This window comes from Myiozetetes cayanensis, unplaced genomic scaffold (assembly GCF_022539395.1).
Source record: "Myiozetetes cayanensis isolate MyiCay16 unplaced genomic scaffold, myiCay2020 scf26, whole genome shotgun sequence".
NCBI classification, from domain to species: Eukaryota; Metazoa; Chordata; class Aves; order Passeriformes; family Tyrannidae; genus Myiozetetes; species Myiozetetes cayanensis.
In genome coordinates, this window is record NW_026087477.1 from 7,642,766 (window position 1) to 7,662,024 (window position 19,259).

General features: G+C 64.4%; 1 protein-coding gene across 5 annotated transcripts in view; it reads left to right on the forward strand.

Moving 5' to 3' along the window:
- Positions 1 to 13,298, forward strand: part of NFIC (nuclear factor I C) — a 39,246-nt gene extending 25,948 nt beyond the window's left edge. For 2 of the 5 annotated variants that reach the window (XM_050321424.1, XM_050321423.1), the window contains exons 3-11: positions 3,991 to 4,062; positions 4,560 to 4,634; positions 4,772 to 4,895; positions 5,406 to 5,530; positions 7,396 to 7,524; positions 7,639 to 7,823; positions 9,174 to 9,333; positions 10,860 to 10,945; positions 13,049 to 13,298. In XM_050321424.1, coding sequence (XP_050177381.1) covers positions 3,991 to 4,062; positions 4,560 to 4,634; positions 4,772 to 4,895; positions 5,406 to 5,530; positions 7,396 to 7,524; positions 7,639 to 7,823; positions 9,174 to 9,333; positions 10,860 to 10,945; positions 13,049 to 13,066 — 974 coding nt within the window. In that variant the 3' untranslated portion in view covers positions 13,067 to 13,298. The remainder of the gene's footprint in view (positions 1 to 3,990; positions 4,063 to 4,559; positions 4,635 to 4,771; positions 4,896 to 5,405; positions 5,531 to 7,395; positions 7,525 to 7,638; positions 7,824 to 9,173; positions 9,334 to 10,859; positions 10,946 to 13,048) is intronic. The other 3 variants (XM_050321425.1, XM_050321427.1, XM_050321428.1) reach the window with 3 other exon arrangements.
- Positions 13,299 to 19,259: the final 5,961 nt, after the last annotated feature.

Genomic DNA, 19,259 nt, shown 5'->3' on the forward strand with positions numbered 1-19,259 from the left:
GGAGCCCAGGCCTGGCAGGGCTGAGCGAGGGGGCGGCCGCGCCGCCCGCCTGGGGGGGTTCCCCCCGGCCGCTGCCATCTCCCCGTGCCGGCCGGGGTCGGCCGAGGACAAACCCGCCCGGCTCCCAGCGCCGCTCGCTCGCAGCCGTCGGCCAACGTGCTCGCGCCTCCCAGGCTCCCGCCCGGGCCAGCTGGCCGCGGCCGGCGTACGTGGCAGCGGGGCGCGTCCGTCCCCCCCGCCACCGCCCCGCCACCTCGGGGGATGCCTCCGGCCAGGACCTCCCCGGGGCTTCGCTCGCCGCGGGGAGCGGGAGCTACCGCCCCCGCCAGCGCTCGTGGCTGAGGCCCAGCAAACTCGTCTCACTCGGGGCATGGCGGGGGGTGCCGGGGGGGCGTTCTGAGGAGCGAGGAGGAGGAGGAGGGGTCCCGCGCCCCGGCGCGCCGGCCGGCCCGGCTGAGCCAGGATTTACCCGGCACACGCGGCGGTTCAGGGTATTATATAAAGGAGGTTACACAAGCGGGACTGTTCCGGGTTTATGTAAGGGCCACCCCAGCCTGGCGGCAGCGGGATGGGCAGTGGGACAGGCAGAGCCGCTCGGTCCTGGGGGGGCCACTGTGGGACTGGGATGGGAGGTGCCGGGGGTCTGACAGGGAGGGGCCCCCGATTCACACCCCTCGCACAGCATCTCCCAGTCCAGCCCTTGCAGTGGGATCGCCGCCCCACGGCACTCGGGCTCCCTCAGGTCTCCAGGGGTCTCTCTGACCAGACCAGGCAGCTCCTGACCAGGCTGTTCACTCCGGGTCCCACTGATTCCCGCTGTGGGGAAGGCAGCTGGACAAGCCAAGCACCTGAGGAGGTGCTGAGGCTGCGTGGCCATCAAGCATGAGGCAGGGGGGCAATGTGCCCCCAAACCAGCCCCAAGGGAAACTGAGGCACGGGGCAGGAGCCTGTAGGCAGCGATGCTGAACCCTCGTCCATCTCCTGCCCTCGGCTGGCAGGGCTGGAGGAGGAGGAGGAGGAAGGCTGCTGCCCTCGTCGGGGGGCTGGGGCCGCACCCAGCGGCGCCAGCAGCTCCCCCAGCCCCCAGCATCCTCCAGCCTGTGCGCCTGCGCCCGCACCGCTGCCGGTAACACCGTGCCCTGTTACCGTCAGCGCTCGGGCACCGAGCCAGGGCTCTCCCGCAGCTGCGCCAGCCCCGGGGGGCACCCGGCCTGCAGTGACACCCCCCAGGGCCGTCCCCGCTGCCCGGGGGTCGTTCCCACGCGCCGAGGCCGCGGGCGGGTGCCGCCGTGGGGCCGGGGGCACCCTGCCAGCCAGCGGGGCCGGGGTGCGGGATCCATAATTCAATGGGTGGCACAGGGCCAGGCTGCCAGCGCGGCCCGGAGCCCAGGCACCCGCGCCCCCCCTGGGCACACACTTGGCTATTTCTGAAAGCGATTGGATCGACCTGTTCGGGCACTCAGTGCTCTCCTCCACCGTGCCGGGGGGGACCCTGGCACTGAGCCCCCCCTCCCTGAGTGGCACCAGGGCCCCCCCATCTCCATCCCCCATCCCGGCCCCAGCGGGGTGCGGAGGGTGCAGGATCAATGAGGCGGGGGGGTGTAAGGAGGGGCTTCACAGGCTTCTTTCTCCTTCACGGTGGAGCTGAGCCACTTGTTGGGCCCTGGATTTGGTGCCCCCCCAAACCGCCCCTTGAGGGGAGCGAGGAGGGGGGAGCCCAGGGCTCCCTTCGCCATTTTAGCGCACGCCAGCCTCAGGCAGCCATCACATGGCGGTGAGAGCAGCGCTTGGCCCGGCCGCCCCGCGCCGAGGAGGCAGCCAGAAATCTGCTGGCGAGCTCGCCCGCCCAGCCACGAGGATCGCCCGCAGCCGGGGGTACCGAGCCCGCGGCCCCGGCCTCGCTGCCTCCACCGGCAGGGACACGAGGGTGCCGGGAGGGGCTGGTCCTGCTGCCAAACCTCGGAGCTCGGGAAAGTCCCCGGTGCTCCTTGGGCTGCCGCGGGTGGGACGGGGGTGCTGGGCTTGGGGGGCAGGCCCTCGGGGTGCCCCCCTGGGAATGGGGTGGGTGGCGTGGCATCGATGGTGCTGGGTCAGGGTGATGCTGTGGGAGGGTGTGGGGGTACACAGACACTGGGGGCACCCCGGGGGTGCCCAGGGTGAGTGATGGCCCTACTGGGTGCCCTGGGGAGCGGAGTCCAGGCTGGGGTGGTTTGGGGGGACAGAGGTCCACGCGGGGCATCTCGGTGTGAGCAGTGGTGGGGGGTCCCTGGGCTGACCTGAGGGCTGGGTGGGGCACCTCAGAGCCACCGGGTGAGTGCACAGGGGGCTGCCGAGAGACTGAAGACCCCAGGATTGGGCAAGTGGGTGCCATCTGGGGGGCAAGAGGGGCACAGGGGAGCCCTGAGGCCACGCTGGGGGGCTGTGGGGAGCCGAGCCGGCCTCGGGCTGTGACCGCCAGCCTCCGCCCCGCGCCTTGGCCGGGCTCCACCACTAACCACTTCCAGAGCCGCCGCCAGATTTGTTGTTTTTAGAGGCGAGGAGGGGCCATGTCCGGCCACGCGGTGCCCGTGGTCGCGCGGGGGGTCCCGCCACCACTCCCCCGTTCCCAGAGGGTTTGTGCCATGCTCGGTGCCACCACCCGCTCCCCAAACACTAGGGCACGCGGCAGCTTCAAAATGGGGGAAAAAGGGCAAAAAATAAAAATGGAGGGGGGGGTGGAGGGGGAGGAAACCCTGTGCCCGCTCCCGGGGGAGTTTCTGCTCCCTAAGATGGCTGCGTGGAGGGAGCCAGGGGTGCAGGCACGGGGGGACCGGTGGCACGGGGCTGGCGGCGTGAGCGGGGTGCCAGGCTGGCTCGGGATGGGTGCAGGGGAGCGCGGCAGCTGGGCAGGGAGACAAAATGGCTGATTCGGCGCCGGTGTTGAGCAGTCCCGGGGGCGTGTGGGCACGTGGGAGTGCTGGGGTGGGAGGTGGGGGTTTGGTGTCGGGGTGGGGAGCGGCACAGTCCCCCTGCCCGCCTGGATAACCTGCCCAGTGGGCAGCATGCAGGGGGGGGGGGGGCACGGTGCTGCTGCCCACATGGTTATCCTGCCCAGCCAAGGGTAACCACCCCGGGAGCCACGTGGGCACGGGAGACTCAAGGGAAGAAAGGAAAAGGGGGAGAAAGGGAAAAATCCCAAGGTGCACAGGCGGGCTGGCAGCGGCGGCAGCGTGGTTTTGATGGTGTTTTTGGATTGTCTCAGCCCTTTCCTGGCATCTGCCAAGGCTGAGAAAGAGAAATGCCGAAGGCCCAGGGGTGGGAGGAGGAGCAGGAGGAAGGAGGAGAAGCGGAAAAAATGCAAGGCAAAAAGTTTTGAAAGGGCTCTGGGAGCAGCCAGGTGAGGAAGGATGCTCCTGAGTGCGGCCGTGCCGTGCCGTGCCGTGCTGTGCCAGGGTGTGCTGGGGCCGCTGAGCTCAGCGTCTGAGCCGGGTTATTTTTAGCTGGGATGTGCCGGGTGGGGCTCCAGGGGTCAGAGCAGGTGCTGCCCTGGAGCCCTGCTGCCCTCCGGAGGGCTTGGCAGAGGCAGGACGAGGTGCCACAGGTGATGCCATGCTGTGGTGACAGTGCCCGAGGGGGCAGCGATGGATCACGGATGTGGCTGGAGGGAGCAGAGGAGGCAGGAGCGGGGCCAGGGACCATCACCCTGCCCTGGGGCACGTGGAGAGCTGGGGGTTTCCCTCCTGCAGGGAGCAGTGCCCAGACCCTGCAATGCCAGCGCAGTGCCCCACCTGCTCCTGTCGCTGGCAGGGAGGCCGAGGTGGGGCCACTCGGTGGCTGTTCCGCGGTGCTGGGGACGTGCCAGCCCAGTGGTGGCCCTTCTGCGTGGTGGGAGCTGCTGGGCAGCCCGTGCCTCAGTTTCCCCCCAGCAGAGCAACGAGGGGGCAGTCAGCTGGTGGGCAGGCCCGGCTCCCACCAGCACGGGGCTCACCCCAGTGGGTTTTCCTCTTGCAGATGCAGAGCAGAGCAGCAGCCCCCGGACAGGCATCGGCTCGGACCAGGAGGACAGCAAACCCATCACGCTGGGTGAGCGGGACAGGCAGGGCCTGGGCCAGGGGGATAAGGGACACCCCAGCCCAGGGTCCCTGCCATGGAGGGGGCCCCTTGACAGGCAGTCGTTCCTCCCTGTGCTGTGGCTCTGGTGCCCCAACCCCAGCCAACGGTGCTGGGCACCTTCAATGAACTGGGCACGGCCTCAGCCTTGTCCCACAGCCAGCTGGGACCACATCCCTTGGGGACAGCAGCTGCCATGGGGGTCCCCTGATGGAGGGTGCAGCCCCCAGCCCTGCCAGCCCTCTTAGCCAGGGGGAAACTGAGGCATGGGGCAGCTCTGGGGTGTCCTTGGCAGAGAGGACCAGTCAGGGTGGTCTCTTGCTGGAGCAGGGAGTGGAGTGGAGGCTGAAGGCAGGGGCAGATGAGGATTTGGGGATGTTGGGATGCCCTCAAGCATCGCCACAAGGCAGTGCAGGGTGGGAGGCGTGGTCCTGTTGCCCCCTCAGCGCTCTCTCTTCTCTCCTACACAGATTCCACAGACTTCCAGGAAAGCTTTGTCACCTCGGGGGTGTTCAGTGTCACCGAGCTCATCCAGGTGTCCCGAAGTGAGTGTCACCATGATGCCACAGCCCACCCCATTGGCTGCCCGGGCACAGCAGTGTCACAGGGGGCTCCCCCATCCCACTGTGGGGCTGGGGCTCCCCTCCCTGCCGGGCCCCCCTGACCCCCTCTCTCCCCACAGCGCCGGTGGTGACGGGCACGGGGCCAAACTTCTCCCTGGGGGAGCTGCAGGGCCACCTGGCCTATGACCTGAACCCCTCCAGCACCGGCATGAGGAGGACGCTGCCCAGCACCTCCTCCAGTGGGTGAGTGCCACCAGGCCCATGCCAGGGTGACACCTGGCGATGCCAGGGCCAGACCAGGCATGGCTGTGGGGAAGGTGGGGGTGCTGGTCCATGACAGGCTGGGAGAGCTGGGGGGTTTCAGCTGGAGAAGAGAAGGCCCTGGGAGACCTGAGAGGCCCTTGCAGGGCCTAAAGGGGCTCCAGGAGAGCTGGAGAGGGACTTTTTATACAAGTGCCTAGAGGGACTGGACAAGGGGGAATGGCTTCCCACTGCCAGAGGGCAGGGTTAGATGGGATATTGGGAAGGAATTGTTGGCTGGGAGGGTGGGGAGGCCCTGGCACAGGTTGCCCAGAGCAGCTGTGGCTGCCCCTGGATCCCTGGAAGTGCCCAAGGCCAGGTTGGATGGGGCTTTGGAGCAACGTGGGCTAGTGGAAGGTGTCCCTGCCCACGGCAGGGGGTGGGACTGGATGGGCTTTAAGGTCCCTCCCAACCCAAACCATTCCATGACTCCATGACCCTTCCTGGCCCCAGGAGCAAACGGCACAAGTCGGGGTCCATGGAGGATGACATTGACACCAGCCCGGGGGGCGAGTACTACACCTCCTCCAACTCCCCCACCAGCAGCAGCCGCAACTGGACAGAAGACATGGAAGGGGGTAGGTGTCACCTCCTCACTGGTGCCCTCCTGCTGTCCTTGGGCCCCATCCTGCTCCCAGCGTTCCGCAGGCACCATTGCCAGACCCCCCTGTGACCACCCGGGCACTGTGTGTGCCCCGGTGTCCCTATGGGCTCTCAGGTCACAGCACACACTGGCTGTGGTGTCACCCTCGAGCCCCCAGAACATCCTGCTTCTCTCTGGGGTCTGTGGGGTTGCTATAAAGCCCCCTGATTTAGGCACAGGCTCTCCCTGGGTGCCCAGGTGTCTCCGTAGCCTCCAACTTCGGGCGTGGGCTCCCTTTGGGGCCTGCAGGGTTGCTACAGAACCCCCCTGTTTTGGCACAGGCTCGTGCTATAGGGCCATCCCAGCCTCCAGCCCCACACCATCTCCCTCAGCCCCACAGCAGTCTCCCCCAGCCCCATATCATCTCCCCCAGTCCCACACTATCTCCCCCAGCCCCACGCTGCTGTGGACAGCTTTCTGGCTTTGCAGTTTTTTTTCCCTTTCCTGTCTAGACAGCCCCAATTAGCTGTTCATTAAGAAAAGGGGGGGCTGGGCTAATTAAAGCGATGCTGCAGGGCTGGCACAGCAGCTCCCACGCCCCGAGGTGCAGGCGAAGGAGCTGCTCCTCTTCCTCCCACCCCGGGCTCTTCTCCTGCCTCCCCCAGCAGTGGGGTGGGCTCTGCAGCAGCCCCCACGCCCTGCCAAATCCTTGGGGTGCCCAGCTGGGGGGCTGGGGCCACGGATCCTCTTGGAAGGTGGTTTGGGGGAAGCAGGTCCAGCCCCAGGGCTGTGCCCCATGTGCACAAGGAGAGTGCCCCATCCTGCCCCATGGGGCTGGTGATGGGGGGCAGACAGGGGGGCAGAGGAGGTCCTGGGGAAGGTGTAACCCCCTCCTAAAGCAGTGCATGGAGGATGGAGGGAGCCGTGCCAGGGTGTCTGTCCCCACCGGTGACCTGACCCGGGCAGGGGTGAGGGGGGCCGGCAAGGGGGGCACAGCTGTGGCAGCAGGGAGGGGGGGAGGGGTTGGCAATCCCGTACGGGATGTTCTGGGAAATCCTCCTAACGGCCGGCTGAGAACGGGCTAAACCCATTACAGGGCCGGGCCAAATGGCCGGAGCTAAAGCCACGGCAGCAGGGGATTAATGAGTCTACCCCCCCGCCCCGGCGTGGCCTCGGGGACCCGGGCACCGGTGCTGCCAGGGGTCACCCCCACACTGGCACCTTCCAGCCTCCCCAGGAGCTCCCCTGGCCCCAGCCCCCTGGGCCAGGAGAGGTGGGTGTCCAGTGGAGGCTGCTGGGTCACGGGGGCACATGTGAGGGCACCCACTGCTGCACCCGGGTGGGCAAACACACACAGACACATAGACACACAGATAGACACACTGACACACACACAGAGACACACACACACAGACACACAGAGCTATGTGCACCCACATGCACACATGTGTGCGCTTGCACACACAAATGCAGCAACACTCACGTGCACACACATGCATGTACACACACACATGGATGGGTACATGCAGCCATGCTGGTGCACACACATGACCATGTACACATGCGTGCCCATGCATGTGCACAGCTGTGTGTGCACACATGTGCCCACTTATGTGCTGGAGCACACACGCCACGTGCACGTGTGGTACACACCAGAGGTGCCCACAGTCATGCACACCCTCCTGCGTGCACAGACACACTCACACACCCCCCCTTATACCACACACCCTCCCCATGCCCACCCTGACCCCAGCGTGCCCCTTGCCCTCGAAGGAGCTTCCCAACCCTGCGCTGGAATGGCAACAGCCCCGGGATTCAGGATCCCATAGCAGGTCCTGAGTCTGCACCCACTTTCCCCAGGCATCTCCCCCACCGTGAAGAAGACAGAGATGGACAAGTCCCCCTTCAACAGCCCATCGCCCCAGGACTCCTCGCCTCGGCTGAGCAGCTTCACGCAGCACCACCGTCCCGTCATCGCCGTGCACAGTGGTGAGTGTCCTGCCAGGGAAACCGAGGCACGGAGCGAGGGCTGAGCGGGCGGGGGGCTGGGGCAGCTGCCAGTGAGTGACACAGGTGTGTGTCCCCTTTTGCTGTCACCTGCAGGTATCGCCCGAAGCCCGCACCCATCGTCTGCGCTGCATTTCCCCACCACCTCCATCCTCCCCCAGACGGCCTCCACCTACTTCCCGCACACGGCCATCCGGTACCCGCCTCATCTCAACCCGCAGGACCCGCTCAAAGATCTCGTCTCGCTGGCCTGCGACCCGTCCAACCAGCAGCCTGGACCGGTAAGGACCCAGCCCCGCTCCCGCACCCACTGCCCACCTCGCCGCGGGCACCGGGGGCTGCTGCCAGCCGGGCTGCCCGAGGAGGGTCCCCTGGACCGGCTGCCGCCGCTGCTGTCACCGCCACTGCCGCTCGGGGGAGTCGGGGGGCTCGGATGGCGCTGTGGGATGTTCGCTGGGGCTGAGCTCCGGCCTTGCCGTGCGTCGGTTCGGGAGCGTTGTTGCCGCTGCGCCTGCTCCGTGTTGGCCCCTCGTTCCTCCAGGGATGGCAGTGCCATCTCCCGGCTCAGCACGGGGCACCAGAGGTGTTGACGTGCTGGGGCTGAGCTGTCAGCCAGGGTTGGGGTGTCTGGTGGGAGCAGGGGGACTGGCAGGGGCGTGTGACATCGCCCAGAGCCACCGTCCTCCAGCATGCCCGGGAGAGCAACGGGCTCGGCGTCCCCCGACCACCTGCGCAGCCCACGGGTGACCCGTCAGCTCCTCACTGCACCGTGTCCCCAGCGTCCCCATGGGGGTGGCAGGGCCACACTGTGCTACTGTGGGCCTTCCTTTGCCCCAGCACCCCACACACCCAACATCCAACAGGCACGGTAACCCACACCCCACACACACAGCACTCCCCACACACAGCATCCGCTGCACCCCACACCCTCAGCACCCCACACCCCACTCAACCAGCACCTTTGCACATGCAGCACCCCAAACCATCGCCCCATACACCCAGTACCTCAGACACCCCATGAAGGGTGGACAAAGCTGGGGGCCAGGGGTGTCTGCATTCCTACTTCCATTGCCCTCCTGTGCCCCACTCCTTCCCCCTGGATGCAGAGCTCTGGGGGAGCCCCTCTGACCTCTGCCCACCACCCATCTGTTGCCCCTCACCGGTGAGCTCTGATGCCAGGATGAGGGCATGGCTGCTATTCCCCTGTGCAGTGGCCCAGTGCTGGGCTAGTGGACACTTGACTAGGAGCAACCACTGTCGAGTCGGGCACAGGGCACTGGCATAGCAGCCTTTGAAGGCCCCTGAGTGCCCCTGACATCACTTCAGAGGCCCCTCCGCTGCTGCAGAGAAGGGGATTCAGTGCCCCAACTCCAACGTGTGGCAGCGTGGGGCACTGTCCCCCTGGGGCATGTCCCCCACAGCCCCCCCGGATCCTCCTGCCCCGCTGTGATTTCCCACCTGCCGCCGGCGCCGACTGTTCAGGGCTGCTCTGAGACCCACCAAACTCATGTCTGCAGTGAGGGATGCCCCGTGCCCGTGCTGGGGGGCTCCCCGGGGCTCCCCGGCCGTGCTGCTGTGCGCCTGCATCCTAATGGCTTGTGCTATTTGTTTTTTGTCTGTGTTGTCCCCAGTTAAATGGAAGTGGTCAAGTGAAAGTGCCCAGCCACTACCTGCCCACGCAGATGCTGGCGCCGCCACCTCCCCCTGGCATGCCCCGCTTGGCCGTCTCTCCTGACACCAAATCCACCACGACAACTTCCGAGGGAGGGACGACCTCGCCGACATCACCCAGTAAGCACCCGCGGCGCCCGCCCCGCTCCCCGGCCCGGCCGGCCCCCTCCTCTCGCAGCCCCCCCGGGTGTCCCCCCTGTCCCGGTGCTGGGGGGATGTTGGCGGAGGTGGCCTCCCCGCAGCCGGGGAGAGGGCGGCAGCTGGCACGCCATGAGTTTGCTGGGTCTCAGGCAGGTCGGAGCGGGCAGGGTTTGGGCACGTGGTTGTTGCGGCCGCCCACCCGGGGGGTCCCGTGCTGGTCCCAGGGACCAGCCCGAGCCCCACCTCCCTCTGAGCACAGCAGAGCCCCGGTGGGGCTCCCCAGAACAGTGTCCTGCCCAACTCCCTGGTGCGAGCAAAGCTGTGGGGAGGCTGCAGCCTCTCCGTGGCTGTGGCCCCAACACAGTGGTGGCAGTGCTGCCCGGGTGGCACTGGGACTAGGGACAGTGTGTCTGGTGCGACGCATGAGCTGTCATCCTGTCGCTGCCACGGGGGTCCCTGGTGCTGGGGGCCCCGGTTTGGTTGGGCATGTGAAGCGGCGCCGGCGCAGGGACTGCGTGTGTGACCCCTGGAGCGTCTTTGTTGGTGCAGTGAATGATGAACTCTTGCCCTCCACTCCTCCTCAGGGGCCATCGGCGCCTTGGCCAGGAGGATTTTGGGGTGCTGGACGCAGGCACCAGAGGGGAGCTGGTGTGGCCCCTGGACTGGTGTGCCGTGGTGGTGGGACGCTGTGCCGTCACTGCATCAGTGAGGGGGTTGTTCTTGTTCCTGTCATGCAGTGCCAATGGGACACTGGTACCCTGAGTGGCTGCCACGTCCCGAGTCCTGCGTGATGCCACTGTCCCCAGGGAACAGGCCACACCAGGGTGCCACCAGCTGTCAGTCTGGTGTGAAGGTCCTGTGGTGCAGTGGGCACAAGGCATGGCTAATCTGGAGGGGACATGGGACATGGCATGGGGTGTCCTGGCCGGTGATGGGCTCACAGCCAGGGGAAGAGGCGGAGCAGTGCTCTTGACAGGATGTGTTTGGAGGACACTGGCTGTCCCCAAAGGGTGCAGCTGGCTCCAAGTCCTCCACCCCCCCTGGCAGCACCGTGCCTCCGAAGGGGCTGAGCCCAGGAGCTCAGCGGGGCTGGGGGTCCCACTGCTGGACCCTCAGCTGGGACGTGGAGGTGGCAGTGGAGTGACACATCCAAGTGGAGCTGGTGGCTCCCATCACACTGGCCCCGTGGCAACTCAGCTCAGGAAGCCACAGCACGGGCACGGCAGGGAGCACCTGTCTGTGCCTGCGCCCCGGGGCACCGTGCCCCCCAACCTGCCGGCATCCCGAAACCGTGGGTGGCACCGACCGGGCACAGCACCCCAGGGGCACAGCACCCCTGGAGCACAGCACCCTGGGCTCCACTCACCTGCCATCAGGCCACAGCCAGGGACAGTGCCCAGGACTCCTGTCCCAGCAGCGCCAGGGAGAGGGCCGGGCCTGGCCCCGGGGGGGACGATAGCAGTGCCACCCACAGCCCCGTTAATGAGCTCTCGTTTGTTCCCCAGCCTACTCTGCACCAGGCACGCCCCCTGCGAACCGTACCTTCGTGGGATTAGGACCAAGGGATCCTGGGAGTATCTATCAGGCACAGGTGAGAGCGGGGATGCTGCTGGGGGGACACTCCTGCCCTCGCCCCGGGCACCCTCGCCGTGGCATCACCGTGGGCATGGCCAGTGCAGGCATCACCATTGTGGCCGTCGCTGCCATCACATTGCTGACGTGGGCAACCCCACCGTGGCAGCCCCACTGTGGCATCACTGCCACTGCCGTGGCATTGCTGCCCTGGGCATTGCTGCTGTGGGCATCACTGACAGCATCACTGTCGTGGGCATTGCCACTGTGGCATCCCTGCTGTGGGCAGTGCCACTGTGGGTATAACTTCCCTGGGCATCACTGCTGTGGTATTGCCACCATTGGAGCCATGTTGTGGGTGTCCCTACCATGGCTTCCCTGCCAAGGAATTGCTGTAGTGGCATCACCGCCATGGGCATCACCACTGTGGGCATCAGTGCCATGGACACTGTGGGATCGTTTCCACGGGCAGTGCCACCATGGGCATCGCTACCTTGGCACTGCAGCTCTGGCACTGCTGCTGTGGGCTTTGCTGCTGTGGGCATCACTGCCTTGGCATCACTGCCGTGGCCCTGCTCCCATGGGCGTTGCCACAGTGGCATCCCCACCATGGGCACCCTGTGCCAGGGCCTTGGCCATTGCTGGTGGCTCAGGGCCACCACGAGTCCTTCAGGGGAAGTCACTGCCATGCTCCGTTTGTGCCCTGCCTGGCACTGCCTGGCACCACCCTGCCCAGGTGCCCACAGCATCCCCAAAGGAGGAGCACCAGGACTGTGTGCCCCTGTCCATGTGGGCACAGGCCCCTGCCCATGCCCAGCTGTGCCCGTGGCTGCTCCAGCTGCACTGGGATGTCGTGTGCGCCTTTCCAGGGGCTTCCCGTTAGTCCCAGGTGTTTTCTAACTGGTGGTTTGGGAGCCAGCCCGGGCAGTGCAGGCAGTACCGTGGTGCCAGGGCAGGAGTGCCAGCTCCCAGCCTCACCTGTGACACGAGTGGTGTGTACTCAGCAGTCCCTGCACAGGCAGGAGCGGTGGCTGCAGCCTTGCCCGGTGGGTGACAAGGTGACAGTACAACAGGATGGGGGTGAGGATGGTGCTGTGCTGGGGCACCCTGGGGTGCTGCCCGGGCTGAGGGGGAGTATTCAGGGTGCTGAGCTGTGCCAGGGGCACCCTGAGGTGCTGTGCTGTGCCAGAGCGTGGGCACTTGGGGACTGTGAACTGTGCCAGGGGCACCCGAGGGTGCTGTGCTGTGCCAGGGTGCAATATTTGGGGACCATGGGCCGGGACACTCGAGCGTGCTGTGCCGTTCCAGGGGACAAACACCGGGGACCCGGCTCTGACCACAGCCCCCCACCCTGCCTCAGTTTCCCCAGTCCTACACGTGGACAGAGCACCGTGGGATGGGCACCCCAAGGGCATTGGATCCCTAAAAAGGAGACCTGTGGCAGTGCTGGGAGAGCCTCAGGGGAGCAGGGGGCTGCCAGAGTCCCTGTCCAGACCCAGGGGTCATGGCCACTCACAGTCCCAGGACCTCCAGGTGTCCCTGTCCCTGTGTGTGGGTGTCCAGTCACACTCCAAGAGTCTCCCCAGGGCTCGCGGTTGCCCTGCCTGAGGAAACTGAGGCACGGGGGAACGAGGTGGTGGCCCGGGGTTGGCAGCTGAGACCTGCCGCGCTCTGGTCATGTGTGGCAGGGCCGGGAAGGGTTAAGGGAAGCAGCGGCCCCGAGCTGTCTCGTTTCCAACGGAAACCAGACATGAGGTAATCGGGAATGAACTTGAACTTGGGGCTGGGGGGTGGGGGGGGAAAACAATGGGAGAGTGGCGGGGGCCACCCCGCGGGGTCCCCAACTGTGCCACCCCCCTACCTGTCCCCAAGCGGCACCGTTCCCTGGGCGGCGTCGCCTTTGCCGCGGAGGTGCAGAGGGAGCGGCCGCCGAGGGGAGCGCGAGTGGCCGCCGTGCTGAGGACGGACAAACTCAATGCAGGAGTGGGGACTCCGGCCCCGTGCGCCGAGCAGGGGACAGCGCAGGGACGGCTGTGCCAGGGCGGGGTGGGGCGGGACTGGCCGGGGACGGAGCGGCCCCGCGGGGCAGAGCACTAACGCCGACCTTTCTCTCTCCCGGCAGTCCTGGTACCTGGGATAACCGCCGCCGTGCCGCCCCTTCGCCTCCCTTCTCCTCTGCTTTAGGCACCCCCAGAGGAACATCCCCGTCCCCGAGCACCAGGCCCAGCCTTGCGGTGACGACGGAGAGCGCGGCCTCACGACGACGACGACGACGACGACGACAAGCAAAACCCACACCCGAAGGAAAGAGCGAGGGAAAGGAAGAAGGAAAAGGGTCAAACTGTTTTAAAAAGGAAACAAACAAACAAACATAACAACAACCCATCCCAGGAGGACCTTCCCCCCCACCCACCCCGGCGATGCGCCAGAAAACAAAGAAACAGGAAAAAAAAAAAAAAGAAAAGAAAAAAAACACTATTATTTACCCCGTCGGCCGGCGCCGCGCTGAGACCTGACACAACTCGTGCCAGCAATGCCTCCCGGAGCGGCTGCAGGGCCGCGGTGCCGAGCCCCGCCGGCCGCTCGCCGGATATGCAAACGGCTTTGACTCTCTCGTTCTTGCCTCTATGTGAGTAGAAAAGATCAAAAAAAAACCCTCCGCCGACCCCCCCCGGCCCCACGCAGACTCTGGGGGGGCCCCGGGGCTGGGGTGGGGCGCGGCGGGGCGGACGGGGGGGACCCTTCTGCCACCGGAGCCCCGCGGACCGGCTGCGCCCGCGGTCAGGGCAGGTGATGCTCCGCGCCGTGACGGGTGGCATCGTGCTGCGGTGACACGGTGGCTCGAGCGGGGTGTCACAGGAGGAGGGGGCTCGTGGCCGCGGAGAGTGCGTGGTCACGGCCAGAAAGGGTTGTGATGGCGGTGACACCCCGGTCCCCGCGGGGACACAGCGTGGGGACCGTCCCAGCGCGGCCCCGACGGGACCCGGGCGGCCGCCGTCGCTCCGGGGCACCGGTCACCGTCTCTCTGGTCGCCTTCCTCCCCCCCAGCCCGCACCAGCCCCGGCCCCGTGTGCCCTCACGCGTGTCCCCGTGTCCCCCGGTGAGTCTCCCGGCATGTCCCCACGCCCGGGGGTGGCCGCGGGGCCGGGGCGGGGGGGCCGTGCGTCCGTGTGTTTGAGCTATGCATTCCTGTGGACAGGTACCAGTTGGGAGGCAGGAGAGGGTGCGCTCGTGTTGCACATTTTGTAGGAAATGCACTTTTAAGAGGGAATCGTCGGAAAAAAAAAAAAAAAGAAAGAAAAAAGAAGAAAAGAAAAAAGAAATCACAAAAAAGGAGGAGGAAGAGGAGGAGGTGGAGCCCCCGGCACTGGCTTGTCGGGACGGCTGGGTTGGGGGTTTTTGGGCTTTTTTTTTTTTTTTTTTGGATGCAAAAGGATGGAGCAAAGGAGCCCGAGCGAGGGCGAGGGCAGAGCCAGCCCCCCGGAGCGACCCCCCGGAGCCCCCGGCCCCGCGTCAAGTGCCTGAACTGCGGCGGGGAGGGGTCCCGGCCCCCCCGGAGGAGCCCCCGGCCGGGGGCAGCACGGAAGGAAGCCCCCAGCCGTCCCCGTCCCACGTGGTGGCACCGTGGCCGGGAAGGGGACACAGGGACGTGGCAGTGCCTTAGAGCAGAGAGACCCCCGCGACGGCCCCGGCGAGGAGGAGGAGGAGGAAGAGGACGAAGGCACCGCGGTGTCCCCAGCGAGATGGTGGCGGCCGCGGAGGACACCGGTCCCCAAGGGATCCCCCCCGCCCAGGGGACACCCCACGGGCGATGATGGAGAGAAGCCACCGTGGGATGTCCAGGAGCTGGGGATGTCACCGCCGCCACCCGCCTGGCCCCCTTCCAGGGCACCCGGAGCCGCCCCAAGGACCACGGGCATCGCATCCCCCACTCCAGCGGCCCCCGCTTCCCCCCGCTTCCCACCCCCCAGGACGGCACAGCGAGGCACCGGGAAAGGGCTGACGCAGGAAATCCCGGGAGACAGAAAAATAATCAAAAAGGACAAGAAAAGGAAAAAACCCACAAGGAAAAAAAAAAGAAAAAAACAACAACAACAAAAAGCGCTTGGCGGAGAGGGAAACCTGTTTTTTAAAAAAAGATCTGAGAAGAGAAACACATGAGAAAAAAAAAACACAAAAAGACAAAAAAAAAAAAAAAAAAAGACAAATAAACTGCATGGTGCTTTAACAGGATCTGGTGACCTGGCTCAACCCAGCCGCGGCTGGCTGATGCTGTGCATGGCAGACTCTATTAACCGGCTCTACCTTCCCCTTCAGCAAAAGAGAAAAAAAAAAAAAAAAAAAAAGGAGGAAAAAAACACCACACACAAAAAAAATCTGTATAAAAGAAAAAAAAAGCCGTAAAAAAAAAAAACACACAAGAAAAAAAAATCCATGTTTTCCTAATTTGCACGAAATTTTATACCACATGATGTGCCTTGCCTTCGAAGCCTAAGTATTACTGGACCCGATATCAGTGCGAGGGAGTCGCTGCATGCCCGGGGCTCCCGGGGGGCCGGGGGGGCCAGGGGCGGCTGCCCCCCCCTCGCCTCCTGCATGGCTTCTTCTCGGTCGGAAAAGTCCCTTTTTCTCTCTATTATTCTTCTTTTTTAACCGATTTTCCCCCTCAGAAACTTCCAGTCTTCCAGTTGGTAATACCGATGCATCCTCTGCGCCAACACACCGGAATATGCAATAGCTGCGGGGGGGGCCGGCCGGGGGGGCGGCCACCCCTTTGCTTTGCCTCTCTTTTCTTTGTTTTCCTTCCCTTTTGGGGGTTTTTATTTGTTGTTTTTTTTCTGCTTCCAGCAACCAAAGGCAGCGAGGCGGGAGGCGGCAGGGACCCCCGGGCCAGAGCCCTCCCCAGAACCCTCGGGGGGGGTGGGCCCAGTGTTCGGGCGCGGCAGAACGGACGGGGATGTGTTGGGGTCCGTGCGGGGAGGAGCAGGGATGGAAACCCCCCTGGCTGGCCCTTACGGGGGGGCCACAGCGTCCCACCCCCCCTTAGGGGACCCCCACTTTTTAATTGGTGTTCAATGGGGCGCAGGGCCAGGAGGGCTGAGCCCGGCTGCTCTCGTGACAGGAATGGAACCGTGTGAATGTAGCTGTGCCCCCCCACCCCGGGCTGGTGTCGGGGGGGGTCACAGCCTCCCCCACGCCCCCGTCCCCATCGGCTTCATCCGCGGGGGTCCGGCTGGCGCAGCAGGGAATGGCAGGAGGTGCCCTCTCCCCGTTTCTCCCTGCTGTGCCTGCTGCCGAGCGGGGGCCCGACACCCCCAAAAAACCCAGAATTTGCCTTAAAACCCCAGCGTCCCGCCGGCCGGAGGGACCCTCCCCACAGCCCTCTGAGGCTGACGCGGGTCGTGACACCGGTGGGCGGGTGGCACCGGCATCGCTGCTGCTCGGGCATGAAGAAACGTCGTCGTCAACAGTTTTTGAAATTTTTAATTTTTTTTTTTTTTTTTTTTTGGTGCCCAAAAGTATTAGTGGGGGGGATGGCGGGGGTGGGTCGCGTCCCGCCGGGTTTTGCCCACCGGTGAGGCCGGTTTGGGGTCCTCCGGGGAGGGGAACAGCCTTGGGAGCCGCTTCTTTATGCAAGGTGCAGTATTGATTTCTGCAAGGACAATGCAAGGAGGGAGCGGGGGGCGGGGGGGGAGGGTGCGGTGTCCAGTTTGGGGGGGAGGAATGAGAAATAGAACTACATAAAAAGGACAAAATTTAAAAAAAAAAAAAATTAAAAAAAGGAGAAAATAAAAAAAAATAAATAGAAAAACAGGAAACAAAAAAAGGGGGTTCAGGCTGGAAAAGGCTCAGCTCAAAGCAAAAAATATAGGAAAAAAAAGAAAGAAAAAGCATTTTTCAGCGGTGACAGTGACAGCGGAGGGAGGGAGTGGGGGCAACGGGGCAGCCCCCCCGGCAAGCCCTGGGGAGGCGAGGGGCGCTGGCGCCCCTCGGGCCTGGTTTCCCCCCCCCCCGCCCCGAGGAAGCCCCCGGAGCCCCCGTCCCCACGGGGACACCACCGGGGCCGTCCCCTGCCCCCCTTTTGCTGCCTCTCCCCCCGGGCCGGCAGCACGTCCGGCCGGGCTGCGGCCGCAGCCCCCCAAAACCCGCCCTCGGCAAGAAAAGCACCTTAAACCATGTTAAAAAAAGGCAAAAAAAGAATCAACTCGACGCCCCCCAGGCCATAGGGCGGCAGCGGGGGGGCCGGGCCGGGGGCTTCCCCTTGGGGAGCCGGGGAGCCCCCCGCGCCCCCGGGGTCTTTGCACTGCTCCCCCGACACCCCCCTGGGGCCGCACTCCCGGCTCTGCCCAAAGGGAATATGCAACACCCCCCGGTCCCTCCCCGGGGGGCACCACTCGTTTTTATTATTTCTATTTTTTTAATCATTCTCCCTTTTTTTTTTTTTTTTTATTCTTTTATCCCTCGATGGCCGCGGTCGGGGTGGGCGCAAAGCCGCGGGGGTGTGGGGGGACACCCCAACCCTGGGGATGCTCCGGGGGGGTCCCCAGCAGGATGGGGACACGAGGGGGCTCCGCTCGACAATCACCGCGGGGGTTTCATGCACTACAGTCTCTCCTAGAGGGTTTTTAGTCGGGCTCGTCGGCTTAAAAAAATTAATTAAAAATAGTCCTTGTGACCTATAAATAAAACAAATAACCTGTACATATATATATATATATCTCCACATATATATATATGGGGCTGCAGGGCCGGGGGGCGCGGGCCCACGGGCCCACACACAGTTAAGGTACTTTAAATCGCAAAGGAATATATATATATATATATATATATAAATCCCCTATATATATATATATGTCTTGTTTGGTGGGGTTTGGATTCTTTTTTGGATTTGGGGGTGTTTTTTTTGTTGTTTTGTTTTGTTTGTTTGTGTTTTTTTTGTACTCGGAGTTTGGAATTTGCTGCTTTCTGCCCCCAGCGCCGGCTGGGGACCCGCTGGGTGCCCCTGGTGGCGGGTGCCCCGCGAGATGCCCACGGGTGACCCTCTGGGTGTCCTGTGCGGTGCCCGCGGGTGTCACTCTGGGTGTTCCGGGTGATGCCCACGGGTGCTCCTCTGGATGCTCCCGGTGACGCCTGTGGGTGCCTCTCCAGGTGCCCCGGGCCGTGCTCACGGGTGCCCCGCTGGGTACCCCGAGGAATACCCACGAGTGTCCCTCTGGGTGCCCACGGGGGTCCCTCTGGGTGGTCCAGGTGATGCCCCTCTGGGTGCCCCGGAAGATACCCGTGCGTGCCCCGGGTAGAACCACGGGTGCCCCTCTGGGTGTCCCGGGCAGACCCCCAGGCGCCCCTCTGGGTACCCCGGTCCGTGAATACCCTCTGGATGCCCCGCTGGGTGCCCCGCGCGATGCCCGCGGGCAGGCGGGAGGGGGAGCCGGGGTGCGTGTGGGGGAGGGAAAACCCACCTCGGGGCAAAGAGCGGCAAAAAGGAGAGAAACCGCCCCAAAAAGGCGCCGAGGCGGCAGCCGGCCGGACCGCGCCTCACCCAAACCAAAAATCCCGCCGCAGTGCCTCCGCGCCGCCGGCTGCCCCCGCCCGCCTTTTCGGGGGTCCCCGCTCCCCCCGGGGGGGCAGGGGCTGCCCCTCCCTCCCCCGCAGTTATATTTTACTCGTTCGCCGGATTCTCGCTTTGCTTTGCCGCAGCCGATACACACCGCGAGCGCACCAGGGCCGCGAGCCGGGGCCGGGCCCCCGGCTGTGCCCCCCGCGCCCCCGGCCCCGCATGACACTCCCCCGAGCCCCCGCTCGCCTCCCTGGTGCTTCACGATATTTGATTATACCATTGTACGCAGCCATTACCGATAGCGCCGCTCCTGCCTACATACACTTACTGACCCTGATACGGATTTTTGGGGTTTTTTTGGTTTTCTTTTTTGTTTTGTTTCTTTTGTTTTCTTTTAGGTTTGGGTTTTTTTGGGTTTATTTTTTTTTGGGGGTTGTTTTTGTTTTCTTTTTTTTTTTTTTTTTTGGTTGTTCCCCCCCCTCCCCTATGCAAAAAAGAGAAAAAAGAGACAAAAAAGAAGAAAAAAACAAAAAAGAAAAAACTGACATACAAAAAAAAGATTAAAAAAACGAAAAGAAAAAAAAAAGACAAAAAAAAAATGTATAAAAATTAAACAAGCTATGCTTCAACTCCAGCTCGCCTCCGCCCTTCCTTCGCTGCCCTGGGGGAAACTGAGGCACGGCCGGGGACAGACCGGCTGTCCCGTGTGGGGGGGGTGTGAACTGGGGGACACTGGGATGTACTGGAACAGAGCCCTGCCTGGCAGTGGGCACCC